The 17,235-nt window shown below is 43.7% G+C and overlaps 1 protein-coding gene across 1 annotated transcript; it reads right to left on the minus strand.

Moving 5' to 3' along the window:
* Positions 1-3,393: 3,393 nt before the first annotated feature.
* On the minus strand, positions 3,394-14,575 carry FAM177B (family with sequence similarity 177 member B). Its single transcript, XM_084828706.1, has 5 exons — positions 14,012-14,575; positions 12,544-12,702; positions 12,183-12,249; positions 11,358-11,455; positions 3,394-6,604 (listed from the first exon to the last, which is right to left on the minus strand). The coding sequence occupies exons 1-5, from the start codon at positions 14,036-14,038 to the stop codon at positions 6,410-6,412; spliced, it is 546 nt and encodes a 181-aa protein (XP_084684832.1). The 5' UTR covers positions 14,039-14,575; the 3' UTR covers positions 3,394-6,409.
* Positions 14,576-17,235: the final 2,660 nt, after the last annotated feature.

Genomic DNA, 17,235 nt, shown 5'->3' on the forward strand with positions numbered 1-17,235 from the left:
TCTCTCCTTGCTATTCTCTGGAACTCTGCATTCTGTTGGATATATCTTCCCCTTTCTCCCTTGCTTTTCGCTTCCCTTCTTTCCTCAGCTACTTGTAAAGCCTCCTCAGACAGCCACTTTGCTTTCTTGCATTTGTTTTTCTTTGAGATGGATTGAGTTGCTGCCTCCTGAACAATGTTACGGACCTCCGTCCATAGTTCCTCAGGCACTCTGTCTATCAGGTCTAATCCCTTAAATCTATTCATCACCTCCACTGTATATTCATAAGGGATATGATTTAGGTCATACCTGAATGGTTTAGTGGTTTTCCCTACGTTCTTCAATTTAAGCTCAAATTTTGTAACAAGAAGTTCATGATCTGAGCCACAGTCAGCTCCAGGTCTTGTTTTTACTGACTGTATAGAGCTTCTCCATCTTTGGCTGCAAAGTACATAATCAATCTGATTTCGATATTGACCATCTGGTGATGTCCATGTGTAGAGTCGCCTGTTGCCATTGATTACACACATACAAATCTGCCCAGCCCTTAAGATCTGCCTCTGAGGCCCTGCTCGTAAGCTTTCTATCAAGATCTATTAGATTGAAAGGCACTAGAGACAGGGCCTTTTCAGTTGTGGCCCCAGACTTCCCAAGAGATATATACATATGGACTTTCATTATCTTTTATACAAGCTTTGAAAACTTTTATTTTCCTGTATGCTTTTAATTAAAGTGTTGTGCTAGGTTTTCACTGTTTTGCATTACTGCTGGCTTTACTTTAACTGGTTTTTTAAACTCAAAGTGCTGTGCTGGGTTTTAACTGCTGCTGCTTAGTTTTTGTAATTAGATCGCTTTATGAAATTGTTGTCAAATGACTGTTATTGTTTTAAGTGACGTTTGTATTCGTTAAGTTATTGGAAGCTGATTTGTGAACGGTCACCTTAAAAAGTAGAATATAAGTAAGTACATTAATAATTTGGACTGTGCAGCTGAAGCCTATGCATGTTTACTCCTACTTATTTCCAAGTAAGTGTGCATAGGGCAGTGCCCTATCCAGTCCTAGCGCTAACATGAATTACGTTGTACTCATGTAAGTGGCCTCTAGCACAACACCAACCAGGGGAATCCCCTACACCAGCAAACACTATTGGCATTGTGCTAGAGGTTGTTTATGCGAGTGCAACATAATTTATGCTAGTAAATAGGACACTGCCCATAGTTCATGGCTCTAGGGTAGTTTGTTTGTTTACTCTGTGGCGTTCCAATAACGCTGTGTGTCTACTGTGTTGACGATTCAGAGAATCTTAATTAAATGGCAACTTATTTGTGATTTATCAGCAGGGATGTTTCAGCCTATATGAGAAACATCAGATGGTATTCCATGCTATGACTGAGTACTGTAAAACTGAGGTATAAGCAATGCACAAATAATTGCAACAAATTCTCTGGAAAAAAACAGGCATCTTTTTCATCATTTAACCTTGGATGCATTCAAGAGCAGCCCTTGCTGAATCTTATTCTTCCTCTTGAAATGTGAAACGGTGCCCCTGACATAGAGTTCTTATCATGGTCGAGATAAAACTGTTCTTCCCATGGATGCCACAATATTTCTGTTCTCTGATGCCTTCTTAGAGAAGCGAGAAGAGTGGAAAGGGATAAGAATATTTCTGACCAAAGCCTTGACACCGTTAATAAATTAACTTTCACTCTCTTGCTTTGGGTAACAAATGTAATTGCCACAGGAACTTAATCACACGTTAGTTTCCAGACACAATCTTGAATGTGTATTTTTAACTGAGGGGAATTATACTCAACGAGACTTACAGTCCCCTTGGAGATTGGACCTTCAGACCCTACAACACTGAAAACAGCATTTTTCTTCACAGATGACTGTGATATCCTTGTACAAGAGCTGCTATTATTTTATCTTATTTTATTTACTAGTTGCCAGTAGATTGACACAGGAGACAATCTTTTGCTGAAAAAATTCTGCAGGCTTTTTTCTTTACTCTCCGAAGGCCTAAAAATAAAGGGGGAAAGGCCAAAACACTTTGGGCTTCCTACAATAAATTTATTTTTGCATCCTGAGAACCCATCTCTCTTCTTTGTGATCTTCTATGTAGCCATGCAAAGGCATATTCCCCCTTTGTAAATATCCCTCTTAGTTACATCCCCTCCACACACTACTTCGCCCAGTACTGAAATAGAGGATGAAATTGACAGGTATGGAATATGGCTCTGCTGGGCTAAAGGAATTAGTGTGTGGAGAGGATGAAACTGACAGGGATATTTACAAGAGGGGAATATGCCTTTGCAGGGCTACATAGCGGATAGGCGAACTTGTGATCATGAACACTTGTGCAAGTTCACCAATATTTTTTTTTACAAAAAATATGATCCTGGTTGTGCAAATTTCAAGATTCCTCTCCCGCAAAAAATCAAATTTGCGCAAATTGCTGCCATTCAAAAAACCCAATCTGTGTATTGGATTGACTCGCGATCCAGTTGACACCAGCAGGGGGAAATGGAATTAAATTCACCAGGGCTGAACAAGAAAAATCCATCGCGATTTCACCCCCAAAATAGAATTCTCATACTTCCCTACCTCCAGGTAACTGTGTGTAAGACTGTATCATAACTCTAGGAATCCTCTATAGCAGGGGTCCCCAACCCCCGGGCCGTGGACTAGTACCGGTCCGTGGCCTGTCAACAACCGGTCCGCAGGGATGCGCAAAACCCCCTCACCTTGGGTCTGTGGAGGGGGAGGCGATCCGTCTCTCCCCCAACCCCCCGGAATCCTTGCTGGCCCCAGCCGGCTCCATGGCGAGTCCGCAGAGCTGCTGGCTGGCTCCGGCCGTTGGCGGACTTCCGGCCGCTGGGATGCAAATGGTGTCCGCTATGCGGACACCATTTGCATCTCTGTTCTACAATTAATAGGCTACGTAAATCTTTATGTAGCCAATTACTGCTAAGAATAGGGATGCAAATGGCGTCCACATAGCAGACGCCAATTGTGTCCCAGCAGCCGGAAGTCCGCCAGTGGACCCCCCCCCCCCAGTCCATGGAAAAATTGGACCGGTCCCTGGCGCCAAAAAGGTTGGGGACCGCTGCTGTATAGAATGCATTTAATCCTGCTCCTTTAGCTCAACCTTCCCTAACCTGCTGTCCTCCAGATGTGTTAGGACTACTCCCATCATTCCCGCCAATGACCATGCTGGCTGGGGGATAATGGGAGTTGTAGTTCAACACAACTGGAGGGTGGCAGGGTGGGGGAGGTTGCTATAAAGGGAGGAGTGCCTCTCAGCATTTTCTAAAGTGTTTCCCTTTACTATTGCATTTCCAAATGGGGCTTCAAAGAAGAGGAGATTGTGTAGAGCAGAGGGTAGACATTGAATCAAAGAAGCAGAAGAGTTCAGTAAAACTTGCTGGTGTGACTTTAATATGCTACCAATTTCTGTTTGGCTTCTTTGACATAGTTTCATCTTTAGTTAAAGACAGAGGAAGGCACTGATGGGCCATCTGGGCTGGCAACCAACTATAGAGCTTCCCCATATCTCTCTGTCCCGCTCTTTCTCCACTCTAGGAATATGAGCCTTTCTACATGAGGCTTTTATTGTACGCTCATGATTCCTCACTCACAGTAGTTTGTGGGTGCTTTACACAAAGTCATCCTCCAGGGCCTCTTCCATGCTTTGCAACCATTTTAGCACTTATTTTCCCTAATGAGGCAAGTCTGGTATGTCTGTGAATGGCAGCATGAAACCCTTGTGTATTTCCTCAATTCTACTGTACCACAGTGCCTCCTAGTGGATGTATAATGGAACATATAGAAAAGGAGAGAAAGAAAAACCCTGGAAAAAAACACATGCAAAGGAGCTGATCTTAATCCCACAAAGAATTTGGAAGCAGAAGCCTTGGTAAAGGTGTGGGTTAAAAGCCTCATGTAGAAAAGCCCTATATGACTCAAGAGACCAAGGGACCTTGGACAGTGGCACAGACTCCATGTGTCTGTTCTAGTGAACAGCCAAATCTGGGACTTAGTCCACCACTTTGCCACTGACAGCCATCCAGCTCCAAGGCAGCAGTGAAGCTAGAACTAACCCCAGCATAGGATTCTGTACTATATGCACATTACCTAAATAATGCATCTGTTAAGGGCAGGGCCCATAGCTGCAGTTTCCTGGCATTTTGGAGTTTGAGTGAACATGGAAAGCCCTTAACACAACATGTTAAACCAAAAGTTTTCTAATCTTAGATTCAGAGCATCTCCATGACTTGCATGAAGAAATAATTTAGTCTGTGGGTGCTGTTAACACAGCACAGAAATAACAAGAGAGCCATTTTCAAATTGAATTAATATGCCATCCAGTTTATGCTTTACATTCGAATTACAGATGTAGGAAACAGGGAGTGGCAATTAAACATCATTTATGAAAACAAAACCAGCTATTCTCTCTCACACACACACTTTTCTTAATAGCAGAACATGATCATCATTTCTTGAGCAACTTTTAAAAGCTGTCAAAATTGGAGCTTATTATGCAGTGCCATCTTGTGGTAAAATGAAATTCAAACTAACTCTAATTAATCCATACTCCCCATATGAATGAATAATTTCAGCATAAAGTTCCATTGACAGAAGGTGGGTATGTGTAGTTTTTATTTAATACATTTCGTATTTATATTCTGCATCACTTTCAGACTGCAAACTTTCAGGATAGTTTAAAAGTGATGGAGGATGTAATTCTGTCCCCTCCCAATTCTTTTAGTGTATGGGAGAGTGATGCCAATCTATGTTAGCAATTATGTGAGCAGAACCAAAGGCAGAAGTTATTTTTCTGTTCTAGTGTTATTGCCGGTTAAAACTCTGCTATTCAGTTAGGAAGCATCACCAGCTATAAGATTTGCTGGACAGACTTAACAACCTACTGATATGCTGTCCATTTTCAGAACAACCTGACTGCTAAGATTCAAGTTGAGACACATCAAATTTTAAACATTCCATCTACCAACCTTAATTTATGCCAGAGCAAATTGCCAACAACTGCAAAGAATAATGAAGAGACATATTTCATGGAAGCTATGACAAATATAAAGGTGTTCCTTTTCTGTTGGACATTTGTTTCCTCCGTGCCTATGTTGGACAAAAAGAGAACCTGGGGTAGTATCACATTCTGTTCATCTGCCAGCAGAATGGATATCACAGGAGGAACAGATTCACAGCCCACTTTAAATGTGCTCCAGAGGGTAGGGGACCCTCCAGAGCAGATTTGTGGAGACCCTGGGGAGGTGCAGGAGGGAAAAGAGCAAAGGGAAGCCCCACTGCGTGAATAGAAGTCCTTTCACACAACATTGGATGTAGCCCATACCTCCCTATAAGACATTGGTTTTTCAACATTTTCTACCTTGTGGAAATCCTTTGCACATCAAGTTGCGTACTGAGGAACCCATGCATGTTGCAAGGAACTGTGGAGTATATTCTAGGATACACATGGTTCATCTGATCTCTTGAGCCTGTCACCTCCATGAACCGAAAATGCACTGTAGAATACAGTCAACACTCCTCCTCTGGCCATATGCTATAGGGCCCAGAAGTGAGGAAAAGTATTTCAGGGAATCTTGTTTACTGTTACTGATCTCACTGAGAACCCCCGCCCCGCCCCGCCCCGCCCCGCCCCGCCACACATACACACACAAGCTTCCAAGGACCTTCAGAGTTCTCCAGATTGAATGCACTCCTTTAAGCTCACTCCTGTGTTACTTCTTGAATTACTAATGGCACGATCCTATGCATGTTTGGCTGGGGAATACGAGGAGTTGTAAGACATTTTTCTGTCTAAACATGCATAGGATTGCACCCTAACAATTCATTCATTTCCTACTGAGTAGACAGTTTGAGTTGGCCAGAGGCAGTGACTCACAATAGTGCCTTCATTTCCCAGTAGCTAGGGTTCATTTTTGAGGGTCCATTTTGGTGTATGGTGTGGAGAAATTGAATAGAGAGATGGCTTTCTCCCCTTCTTGTAATACTAGAACCTGGGGGGGTCATCCCATGAAGCTGAATGGTGGAAGATTTAGAATAGGCGAAAGGAAGTACTTCCTCACAGAATGTATAGTTAAACTGTGGAATTTGCTTCCAAAGATTGTAGTGATGGTCATGAACCTAGACAGCGTTAAAAATGGTTTAGACAAATTAACCGAGAATGTATATCAATGACTGCAGGTTATGATGGCTACATGTTATCTCCAATATCAGAGGCAATAGGTCTCTGAATACCAGTTGCTAGAGAACACAAGCAGGAGGGTGCTATTGTGCTCCTGTTCTGCTTGTGGGCTTCCCAGAGGCATTTGTCTGGCCACTCACTGTAGGAAACAGGATACTGGACTAGATAGTCCTGTGGTCTGATGCAGTGGGGCTCCTCTTACGTTCTTATGGACCCATCAGGCTACCTTCTCCAATTTCATTTATGTTTGCAACAGTGTTTTCCTGAGGAAGGACGGCCGTGTCTCCACAATTAATGGACCCATATCTTAGGCTCTGCATCTCCAGGTGCTGCTTTTCATTTGGTGCTGCAGCTCCTTCCATTTCCCGCATCTCTTCACCATCTTCATCGCTTTCACTTCCCTGAAACATATCCCAGACGATACAAGTCTTATGGTACCACACATAGCTGATGCTGGTAATCTTTTGATGAAGGCACATGATGGTGATAGCTAGGCAAGAGTTTCTCCTTCCTTTCTGAAATATTTTTTTTAAAAACATTGTGACTAGACAAAGCTGCTGCCTACATGGCTACTGTAAGCTTTTATATGTTGTGGTTAACACGAATCAATTGGCGAAAATGCATAAAAAGCCAAAGTTGTGCCTCAATTGACAGAAGAATTTAAGCACAATGTATGTACGTTCATACATTGCCCTGTCGATGTTCATAGTCTCCACACAGCCACAATGCAGGCTGACTGGGCAATATACAAAATTTCTCAGATGAATTCACACCCTGCATCTGTCGATGTTTACTCACATTCTCCACTCAACTCACATTAGCGAATATACTGGTATACTATTAAACATTATCTGCATAACGTTGGATATACATAACAACTTCTTGCAGATATTGTATGTCATGTGATTTTAGTTAAAATCCATTAAAACAATTTCCCCTAATTTACAGTGCCATCCTGTACATGTTTACTCATATGCAAATCCCACAGAGTACAGTGATGCTTATTCCCAGTGATCATAGGATTGCAGCCTTATTTTCTAAATTTATACACCTCCTTATTGCCAATATGTCAAGTAAATGGTGTGGGGGTTTTTAAATGAAGCACTCTAAACCCCACTAAAAATAGCAGATAAAGACAAAATCAACCAAGAAGAGTACTAATTCAGGGTGAAAGAGAAACCATAAAAGTAATGAAATACCATTAAAAGCTTGTGTGAGTCACATAAAGTTAATATATATTGACTTAATGTGCATCCTCTTTGTCCTCTAAAGGCTAACTGCAAGGTTTTGGATTTTTTTTAAAAAAATTATAGTAAGGGTTGGTGTCATAAATTAGAGGTCCAGAAAATCCAAAGTTATTTTCCAAATTAACATTCATGAAATTTACTTGCACATGAGCACATACACATAGAAAAACTGAAGTCTGGTAAAAAAAATATCATATGTTAGGAACTTGTTTTTTCCTGTTACTACTTGCTGACAAACTATAAGCATGCCATATTTTCACTTCCTAGGGTGAGCAAAAGACGGTGGGTTGGATTCAGAGAAATAATGGCCAAAGGAGGCGGGCAGAAGGTGACTCTCTTACCTTCTCCTCCCTCTAGTAGCCACCTAACCCCCCCCCCCCACTCCAAAGGTTCTCCCTAGAATCAGGGGGAACCCTGCTGAATGGGGAGGGCTGTGTTTCAGGGGGCTCAGTGGAATGGGGGAACCACCCAAAATCAGGCATAGGGTGGGCTAGGAGAGGTCACAGAAGGTGCTTCCCCCCCATTTTGGGTGACGGCCAGCACCACAGCCCACCCTGTGCACCAGGCTCTCTGACCCTTGGGAGTGCCGGGGGGGGGGGGGCTGCTAGAGGAAGGAGGGGTATGAAAGTCACTTTCTGAACTTCCTGAATCCAACCTGGTTAGAATGTAGGTAAATCATCACATGTAAAGTAAGACCCCAGCAATTTACAAATGAGACAGAAGCAACAACAACGAACAGTTGGGAGCACAGTTGGAAACCCGTATTAGGTTTCTGCATCACAGGCCTGCTTCTCACAAACAGCTGATGAAGTGATAAACTTGTACCTGAGCTGAACCACTTCAGACAGGAGCTGAAGGCTTACTTGAAAAAATGCTGTACTCCCTCCAAATCCGAGACACAAAAAATGCAAAGTCAGGGGGCTGATTCAAAAGTTCACCCCTCAATTAGAATTGCATGGGACGGGGAGCAGGGATGAGCCCATTGGCCTCTCCCCCTCAACTGCATCCTCATTGACAGTCTTTGTAGCCCTCCATCCATTGGAGAGATCACTTCTGCAGTGGGGAGACTACTCATGTAGACACCCTGTGCAACTTAGAAGCATGTAATAATCAGGCTTCTAAGTTGCCCGGAAAGCCTTCCTGAACAGAACAGGCTCCCTGCTGCTGCAGTGGTTATCCCTCGAATGGATGGAGAGCTGCAAGGACAACAACAAGGATGCGACAGAGGTGGCTGGGCAGAGGCCTGGTCCCTGCTCCCACCCTCATACAACTCTCATTTCATGGATGGTTGGTGGCCTCGGTTCTCCTTACATGGGTGCTGTATCTACTTTTTTAACTGCATGGATGGGGGCTGAACTTCTGAATAAGGCTACTGAGAAGGTGAGGACTCCCATATTTAGTTTTCTAATTGCACCTTCAGTCTTGTGCGTTTCCACGTGATACAGGTGGTTCTTCCCTTATTTATCTGCTGTTTGGGAGAACTGGGCCGTGATCATAGCTTGACTGCAGAAATATTTCAAATGCACTAACATCAATGTGAGGCACTTGTCATAGGGGGTGAGTGCTAACATGTCTTCAAAGCATCCTCATTCGTTCTTTCCTGCAGAACTTCACAGCTGGAAAAGTTTCTCTTTACCCATCACAAGTTCCCCCTGCCTCAAGCTGATTGCATTCCATTCGCACGCTTCGTGTTGCTGGCCATCTCACAAGACGACACCAGGACCTGTCTTGGAACAGCTTCACCTCCAAAAAGTACCCATTTAACATGGCAATCAGTAACTGGTTTCTCAACATCTCAAGGTGACCCAGTCATTTTGTTCTGAATCCTCTGAAGAGTTGCCAGAGAAAGAGATGCATAACTTGTTCCATGGAAGTAATTCAATAGCATCAGTGTTCTGGGCCATGAACCATAATTACACAATCATGCAGTGCTATGACTGGTCTGTAATTATTTCCTGGTAAGTTTGACAAAAGTACTAAATGGATGATTTTTTAAAAACAGGTTGGCCATTCTATTTCTCTTCTTTGTTGTTATATGAGTATTGCATGACAGAGGCTTATAACATCTGGAGTGGTTAGGCAGAGCTGTTCTCCTTCTCTCGCAATGCTAGAATGTGGGATTATTGCTCAATTAAATTGATGGGGGAGTACATTAAGACAGGCAGAAGGAAGTTTTTCTTCATGTACAGCATAACTAACTTCTGGAATTCACTTCCATGAGAGTATTTTTTTTCGTAAACAAGAAAGCCACAGATTATGCCAGCATTAAATAAATGTTAGACTAGGAATCCCATTAGCAGTAATATTTAAGAACTTGACCCAACGGTGAATCTGCATCAGTAGCAGGATGTCAATGTAAGCTACTTAGGGCACAATCCTATCAAGATAGGCGGCCGCCTCCAGACTCAGAGGTTACCGCCTATCCAAAGCAGGGCAGGAGAGGCATGGAGGGGATCATTCCCTCCACACTTTTCCTGCCTTGCTATTTTCTGCTAGACAGCCATTTTCGGCTGTCGAGTGGCGGGGGGCTGACCAGGAGAGGAAGCTGCTGTACAACACACTGGATGTGTCGTACATGCAGCTCCGCTCTCCCCGCCCCGGAACGCCCCCTGGAACACCCCTTTTCAGTTGCTCCGCGCTCCCGAGCCCAGAGGATGGGGCTTCTCCACACTGCCCCTGAGGCAGCGTGGACGTGGGGGGAGGTCAGTTTTCTGGGAACCGACCTCGGAGAGCAAGCTCCTAGGTCGGTTCCTGGAAAACAGCATATCCTGCATATCCTATGGCCCTCTAGAGAAGTGTCTAGTGGCCATAGGATTGCTCCCTTAGGGAGGAATCCTATACCCACTTACCTGGGAATACGTTCCACTTAATTCAGTGAGGCTTACTTTTAAGGAGATATGTACAGGATTGTGTTGTAAGCAGTCCCAGTAATATTCTCGTTTCCTTGTTTTAGAGAGAGAATATTGTGGCTAGGACCAAGGACAGTATCTAATTTGGCACCAGCACCAATGTATATTACACTGTGCTAGCATAAGCACCAACAAACACTATTGGCATTGCGCTAGAGGTCGCTTATGCTAGCTAACAGAACGTAATTTATGTTAGCACTGCTGTCGAATTGGATACTGCCCCAAAACAACAGATTCTGGAGGCATGCAAATGAATGTAATGAAACCTTGACGCTTGCTCTTATGCACTGAAAAGCAGCCGGGGGGGGGGGGGGGCTACAGTTTTGATGAGACAAACACTGGGGAGTGCTTAGCGCTTTTCCTACCAATCGCTAAGTATGCATTTGAAATCTTCTAAGTGGCAAAGCTGTGTGCATGTGTGTGTTTTGAGCAGCAAAACAGCCAGAAAAGCAAGAGTTAAGTTCCCCTTCACCTGCCCCCTAACTCTTCCACTCAAAAACAATCACAGCCTCCTGAGCAGTGGTGGGGAACCTGTGGCTCTCTAGATGTTCAGACACAACTTCCACTACCTGTGACCATTGGCCAAGTTGGCTAGACTGATGGGAGTTGGAAGCTGAACAACATTTGGAAGGCCGCAGATTCACCAGCCTGGCTCCTGAGGTTGCGCTTCAGTTAAAAAGAAGAGGGCTTTGATGCCCACATTTGCACAAAGCATGCAGTTTGTCCCTCATTCATCCAGCTAGCATGCTGATATGTAAACAAATAGGGCACATGGAACATCCTGCTGGCTTTTCCAAGGAGAACTTGTAAATATAATCTGGGGGTGGGGCAAAGCAAGTCAAAAAGATTAAAATGTTACCCACAACATCAGTGCCACAGGACATTCAAGAACATTTTCCTATAAATCTTTAAAGTAACGTGAAGAAACCCAGTAACCTCGATAGCAAATAAAATGCCCAATACTTTTTACTCTCCACTTGGGGCTACACTGTGCTTACCTTTTTCTGTATCCTGTAGTATTCGTTTATTGCATACTGATATTTAGGTTCAGTGAGTCCAAAGAATGTGGCTAATTTCCCACCCAGGAATTCACAGGCTGTAAGGATATTGGAGAAAAACAACCATTGGAATCTTCATGTTCAGGATAGAGGACACGTAAGTGGTGAAAAGTGAGGCAGGGGGGATTGTCAAGGCATCCAAATGCCCTAAGTCAGGGGTGCCGAACCTCAGGCCTGGGAGCCAAATCCAGCCCTCCTGGGGTTGCAGTCCAGCCCTCTGGGATACCCCAAATGGCCACACCCCCTTCCCCTTTTCCCTGACCACGGATCATTGGGTGTTTCCCTGTTTTGTGCAGTCTTTTCCCTATTCTAAAAGGTTGACATGCCTCCGCTAAGGTTAGTTACTGACAGTAAGAGCTTTAAGCTAAATTATGCTGCTATTTTTGGACTACTGACCCCACCCCTTTTGCCTTTGGCCACACCCACAACTGGAATGTGCCCCCCAAGAGCTTCTCCAAAATGGAACTTGTCACACAGGCTGAAGAAGGTTCAGCATCTCTACACTAAGTGTTAGCTCATTAATCCTTCCATGTTTCTTGCACCTTGCTTTCTGATGGCTTCCAATAAGATAAACAGGCTTTCTTCCTGATTACTGCGGGAAGACTAAAACCATTTCTTACCCAAGAGGAAGAGACTTAACCAACTCCTTTACCAACTGAGTAAAAGCCAGTGTGTTTTTCAATAATAACTAAGGATGTGGTAATAGTTCTCGCCATACCAAACTGAACATCGTCCACGGCAAAAAAACTGAAAATATATACTTACTAAAAAAAGTTGTCATTGCAATTCGAAGTACCCAAAGTCGCAGGTAACTACCCCAGGAGAGGTTGGCCTACGAAGCAAAGACAAAAGTCTTCAGGTGTGACCAGATAGAACCTCGTTTATGGCCAGGGCCATACCATTAACAGCATGATACTAAATCTCTGTCTCAACAAGGAAAAGGACAGATTACCGCTATATCTAAGCTAGTGGTGTCTATAGAAATCTCATTTTTTCAAGACGTTCCAACAAATGTATAAACATGCATCATCTTCCTGAGAACATTCTCCTACGGAAAGATCAGAGCAGAGATCAGAGCAAAATTCTGCCTAGGATAGTGTCTAAAAAATAACAGTAATAATCTCACCACGTTAATAAGCGGCTCATGGTTATTCTCCTCTGGATCTTCTTCCTCTGTACTGTATTCTTCCATAGATTCACCATTTGCAAAATAAATAATCCTTCTTGGAGTTTTATTTTCGTTTTTCCTTTGATTTTTCAGCTGCTTACCACTATTTTCTTCCTCCTGCTCATCAGAAAACATATAAAGGATATTAATGGATTGGGTTGTAGCTGCAGTTGTCTGTTGTAAGTTTTATTTTATGCTGGTGTTTGTTGTTTTTTAGAATGTTCGCCACTCTTCCTGTTTTTCCCATTTTTATTATCACATTGGGTTTTTATTATGTGAGTTTTATTGTTGTATGCTGCCTTGGAGGGTTCCTGCCCTGAAAGATTTTAAATAAAAATAAATAAATATAATCAACTCAACTGAAACAGTTTTAGGAGAATGTGAAAATGCAGTTTGCACCATAGCTTTTATCTCACCTCATAAGGTGAAACCAGATTTATTGGCATTTTGAAGATTTCATTCTAATGTTTCTAACATTAGTAACACAGCCTCTGTATCAGGCAAGGTCAGGCCTGAGTTTTATAAATAGTGTGTAGATAATCACTGTGGTACCTCCAGTGCAGGGGTGGGCTACCCACAGGCCACCTGCAGCCCTTAGAGGTCACCTTTGTGGCCCACTGAGGGTGCTTCCTGCCCCCAGTCCCACCCCTGCTGCTGCCACACAGGATGTGTGAGGAGAGTCTTCCCTGTGCACCCAGTATCCTAGCAGCATTGGGCGCCCGGTGGGCTGCTGGAACTCCAGTTCTGCAGGCAAAAGTCAAGTGCAGATGGCTGCTATGATTTAGTATTTGAAAATCAACCAGCCACCACCATCTTGTGTGATGCAAGAGTCACCTTCATGATTATGATACTGGTTGCATTGACTCTTGGGAATGATGCAGACTTGGCTATCCCCATATCACCTCACAATATCCTGATAAACAAATAAATCCTCATCTGATCCTTCAATTGCTAATTTGTGACAACTATAGGGGAGGAAGGACCGGTGGTGCCTCCCTGCTTGCTGGGGATAATGGGAGCTGCATTCCAAGACATCTTGCGGGCACCAGGTTGGAGAAGGCTGTTTTAAACATTAAGGGTGCAATCTTATGCATGTTTAGATACTAAAAAGTCCTACAACTCCCAGCATTCCCCAGCCGTTATGCTGGCAGTTATAGGACTTTTTAAATCTCTAAACATGCCTAGGATTGCACCCTAGTTTTATGTAATGATGGATCCTGCCAAATACATCTCACTTACTCTGAAGTAAAATATATTTATTTATATTTATAAATGGGTTCCCCCTGCCTCCCGTCACAGTTCCAAACAGCACCTAAAACTTTCCAAAAGTTACAACAGATTTTCTCCACCACCATACGTAAAAAAATTAGGATATGTATCTATTGCTACAGTATTAAAGATCTATAAAAACACGATAGTAACTCACCTTCAGAATCTCCCTGCTATCTTCCATCACAGAAATAAGACCTGATTAAAATGCTGCTGAGGTAGCAAGGAGGAAAAAGAGAAAACGTAACTGGGGACCCATGCATAGATCTTTTTGGAATATTGGCTGCTCAAAACCAAGAGGCCCGTCAGGAAAAGCAGAACCGTAACGATTCAGGATATTGCTCTCTGCAAAAGGGCTGGCTATATTTGAACTGTGGGCTGGGCTTTTTCTTCTTTTTGTTAGGCACCAGATGTCCAGATCTAAGAGATTACAATGGGAGCTGGAGGGCAGAGGGAAATGCAGGCACCTGTATTTCCCCTGTAAAAGCGATACTGAGGAGCAGGGGGGGGGGGGGCATATCTGCATTAAAAAAAAAAAAAATCAACGTGTTCCAATTTGGGGAGAGCCATTTTCAGTACCTCCTTTTGATGCACCCCCACACACATCAACAGGGTCTTCTATTTCACAGGGTTAAAAGCCACAGACGTACTATTTACTCTTTCCCAACAGATCTAAACCGGCCAGAAACAGACACCACACCTTTGTTGAGAGAAGAAGACTGGGTTCGCCGCCCGAAATGCCGCGCCAGCTACTGGCCGCTTTGTGAAATTGCCACGTGTTAGGGACTTCTACGTGAGAATGGGGGAGAGCAATCGCGACGTGTGACTTCCTAAGGAAGGAGAGAATGGCTTGTTATCGGAACTGTTTGTTGTGTGCATAACAGAGAGCAGAGCACAAGCCAACTCGGCAAGGGGATATTTATTTTGTGCTTAACTCTTCCAGAGTTTGAATGCTTCTTTCCCGCTCCTATCCAATCCAGTAGAAGCTAAGAATGCATGTGCACAGCGCATTTCAAATGCTCAAAATGCTATATATTCTTTCTCAGTAGTCCTAACCGACCCGTAGGGTAGACATTTTGTTGTTGTCGCATGTTGCAAAGTGTAGGGGCTGAAAGATGGAACAGCCCGACGCAAAATGTGCGTTGTGTAGCCCTGGGAATTTTGTAGCTGCATTTAGACCAGCTGCAGCAACTGAAATGTTGTTTTCTACCCAATTCCTTTGCAACTGTTTCTGGAGCGGTAGCTGTGTTAGCCTGTTGCAGCAAGAACATCAAGGAGTCTAAGCCAAGGGCAGAGCCTCTTTCAGCCCTTGGCTCAAATTCCATTTTGGAGAAACTTTCCGGGGCCACATTCCAGAAGTGGGTGTGGCCAAAGGCAAAAGGGGGCAGGGTAAAAAGTTCCAAAAATAGCATATTTTAGCTTAAAGCTCATACTGCCAGTAACTAAGGCTTAGGAGAAACATTTCAACCTTTTAGAATGGGAAAACTGTACAAAAGCTGGAAAACCACCAAATTATTGGTGGCCAGGGGAAAGGAGGTGGGGTTAGGGGAAAGGACATGGCCATCTGGGGAATCCCAAAATGCCGGACTGGGACCCCAGGAGCACCAGGTTTGGATCCCTGGTCTGAGGTTCTGCACCCCTAGTCTACGTTTTGCTGCTGTTCAGTCGTTCAGTCGTGTCCGACTCTTCGTGACCCCATGGACCATAGCACGCCAGGCCTTCCTGTCCTGCGCTCTCTCCCGGAGCGTGCTCAAGTTCATATTCATTGCATCCGTGATGCTATCTAGCCATCTCATCCTCTGCCGTCCCCTTCTCCTTTTGCCTTCAGTCTTTCCCAGCATCAGGGTCTTTTCCAGGGAGTTTTCTCTTCGCATTAGGTGGCCAAAATATTGGAGCTTCAGCTTCATTATCTGTCCTTCCAATGAGCACTCAGGGTTGATTTCCTTTAGGATGGACTGATTTGACCTCCTTGCAGTCCAGGCGTTTTAGTCTAATGTAAATGTCATTGCCCGCATTTCTTGCATTTCATTCCCTCTCTGACCTGATGGGGTGGCACATTCCCTGGTTCAGTTTCTTTCAAACTACGTTACCACTGTGTAGTCATTATGCAATCTTTAAGTAGAGGACATACAGAGTTTTCTATTTCCAGAAACCACTCTCTTAGACAAGATTTGTTTTTGTTTCTTTACTATAAAAATATCAGTATTAAATACAAAACTTATACATGCATAGATTCAAGCACATGATACATTCAACATAAGTTACGGCTTCCGAGTAGAGAAAAAGCCATTGTTAGTTTCAGGCTTATTAAGATGATTTACAAGCAACACATTGGGGTAGCTCCCACCATTGCACATTCAGAATCACCTTTTGGAGGCTATCAAATATGTTTAGATTGTTTTTACTTCATTTATTTGTGTCCCATTAAGCTACATTCCTATAGATACATTTCTATTCTTAACTCACTTATGTCTAAAAAATATTGTTGAAATTTAGATCAGCCAAGATCAGTGATTATAGCTACATGCATATAAATGTATTTCAGAATTCCATGACATTACAGGTTTGTTTGTGACACAAGAATTATTTCTTTGACTTCATCCTGTCTTGTATGTGTTCTCAAAACATGTCTTTTGTATTTACAATCTGAGAAGACCTCTTCTGTTACTTTATCTGATCACATTTCTGTTTCTATTATTAAATTAGTGAGCAAATCCTATGGCTGCTAGACAGCGGCTAGACGGCCATAGGATATCTGGTTTTCTGGGAATTGACCTCAGAGCCTGCGCTCCGAGGTCAGTTCCCGGAGAACCACCTCCCCTCACTTCCACGCTGCCTCCGAGGCAGCGCGGAACAGCCCTGTCCTCCGCACTTACAAGGGGAGCACGGAGCAGCCAGAAAGGGGTGTTCCGGGGCGGGGAGGGTGGAAATGCCTGTACAACACATCCAGTGTATCATACAGCAGCCTCCTCCCCCGCTCAGCCCTCCCACGGCTAGATAGCCGCAATCGGCTGTCTAGCTGAAAATGCAGGGCAGGAGAAGCGCGGAGGGAACGATCCCCTCCGTGGTTCTCCTGCCCTGCTTTGGATAGGCAGTCGCCTTCGAGTTCGGAGGCGGCCACCTACCTGAATAGGATTGCGCCCTTAATTCTTTACACCTTGACATTTGACTTCATTGTCTTGAAGAGGTGTTTCTCTGGAATTTATCACTGAAATCCTCCCCATATGCTAAGACTGCATGGCTATTACGCTACTCATTTGTGTTCTAAGGATAGTTCACCAGGTTCTGTAAGATTTGGTATCCTCTGGGCTTAGAGAAAATAAATCTAAAGCTGCTTGTTGTGTTTTGTTTGCCCCTGGGAAAGGTCCTCAGAAATCGGGC

This window comes from Heloderma suspectum, chromosome 1, assembly GCF_057233095.1.
Source record: "Heloderma suspectum isolate Gila_16-S chromosome 1, 16-S_ref, whole genome shotgun sequence".
In the NCBI taxonomy this organism is placed as follows: Eukaryota; Metazoa; Chordata; class Lepidosauria; order Squamata; family Helodermatidae; genus Heloderma; species Heloderma suspectum.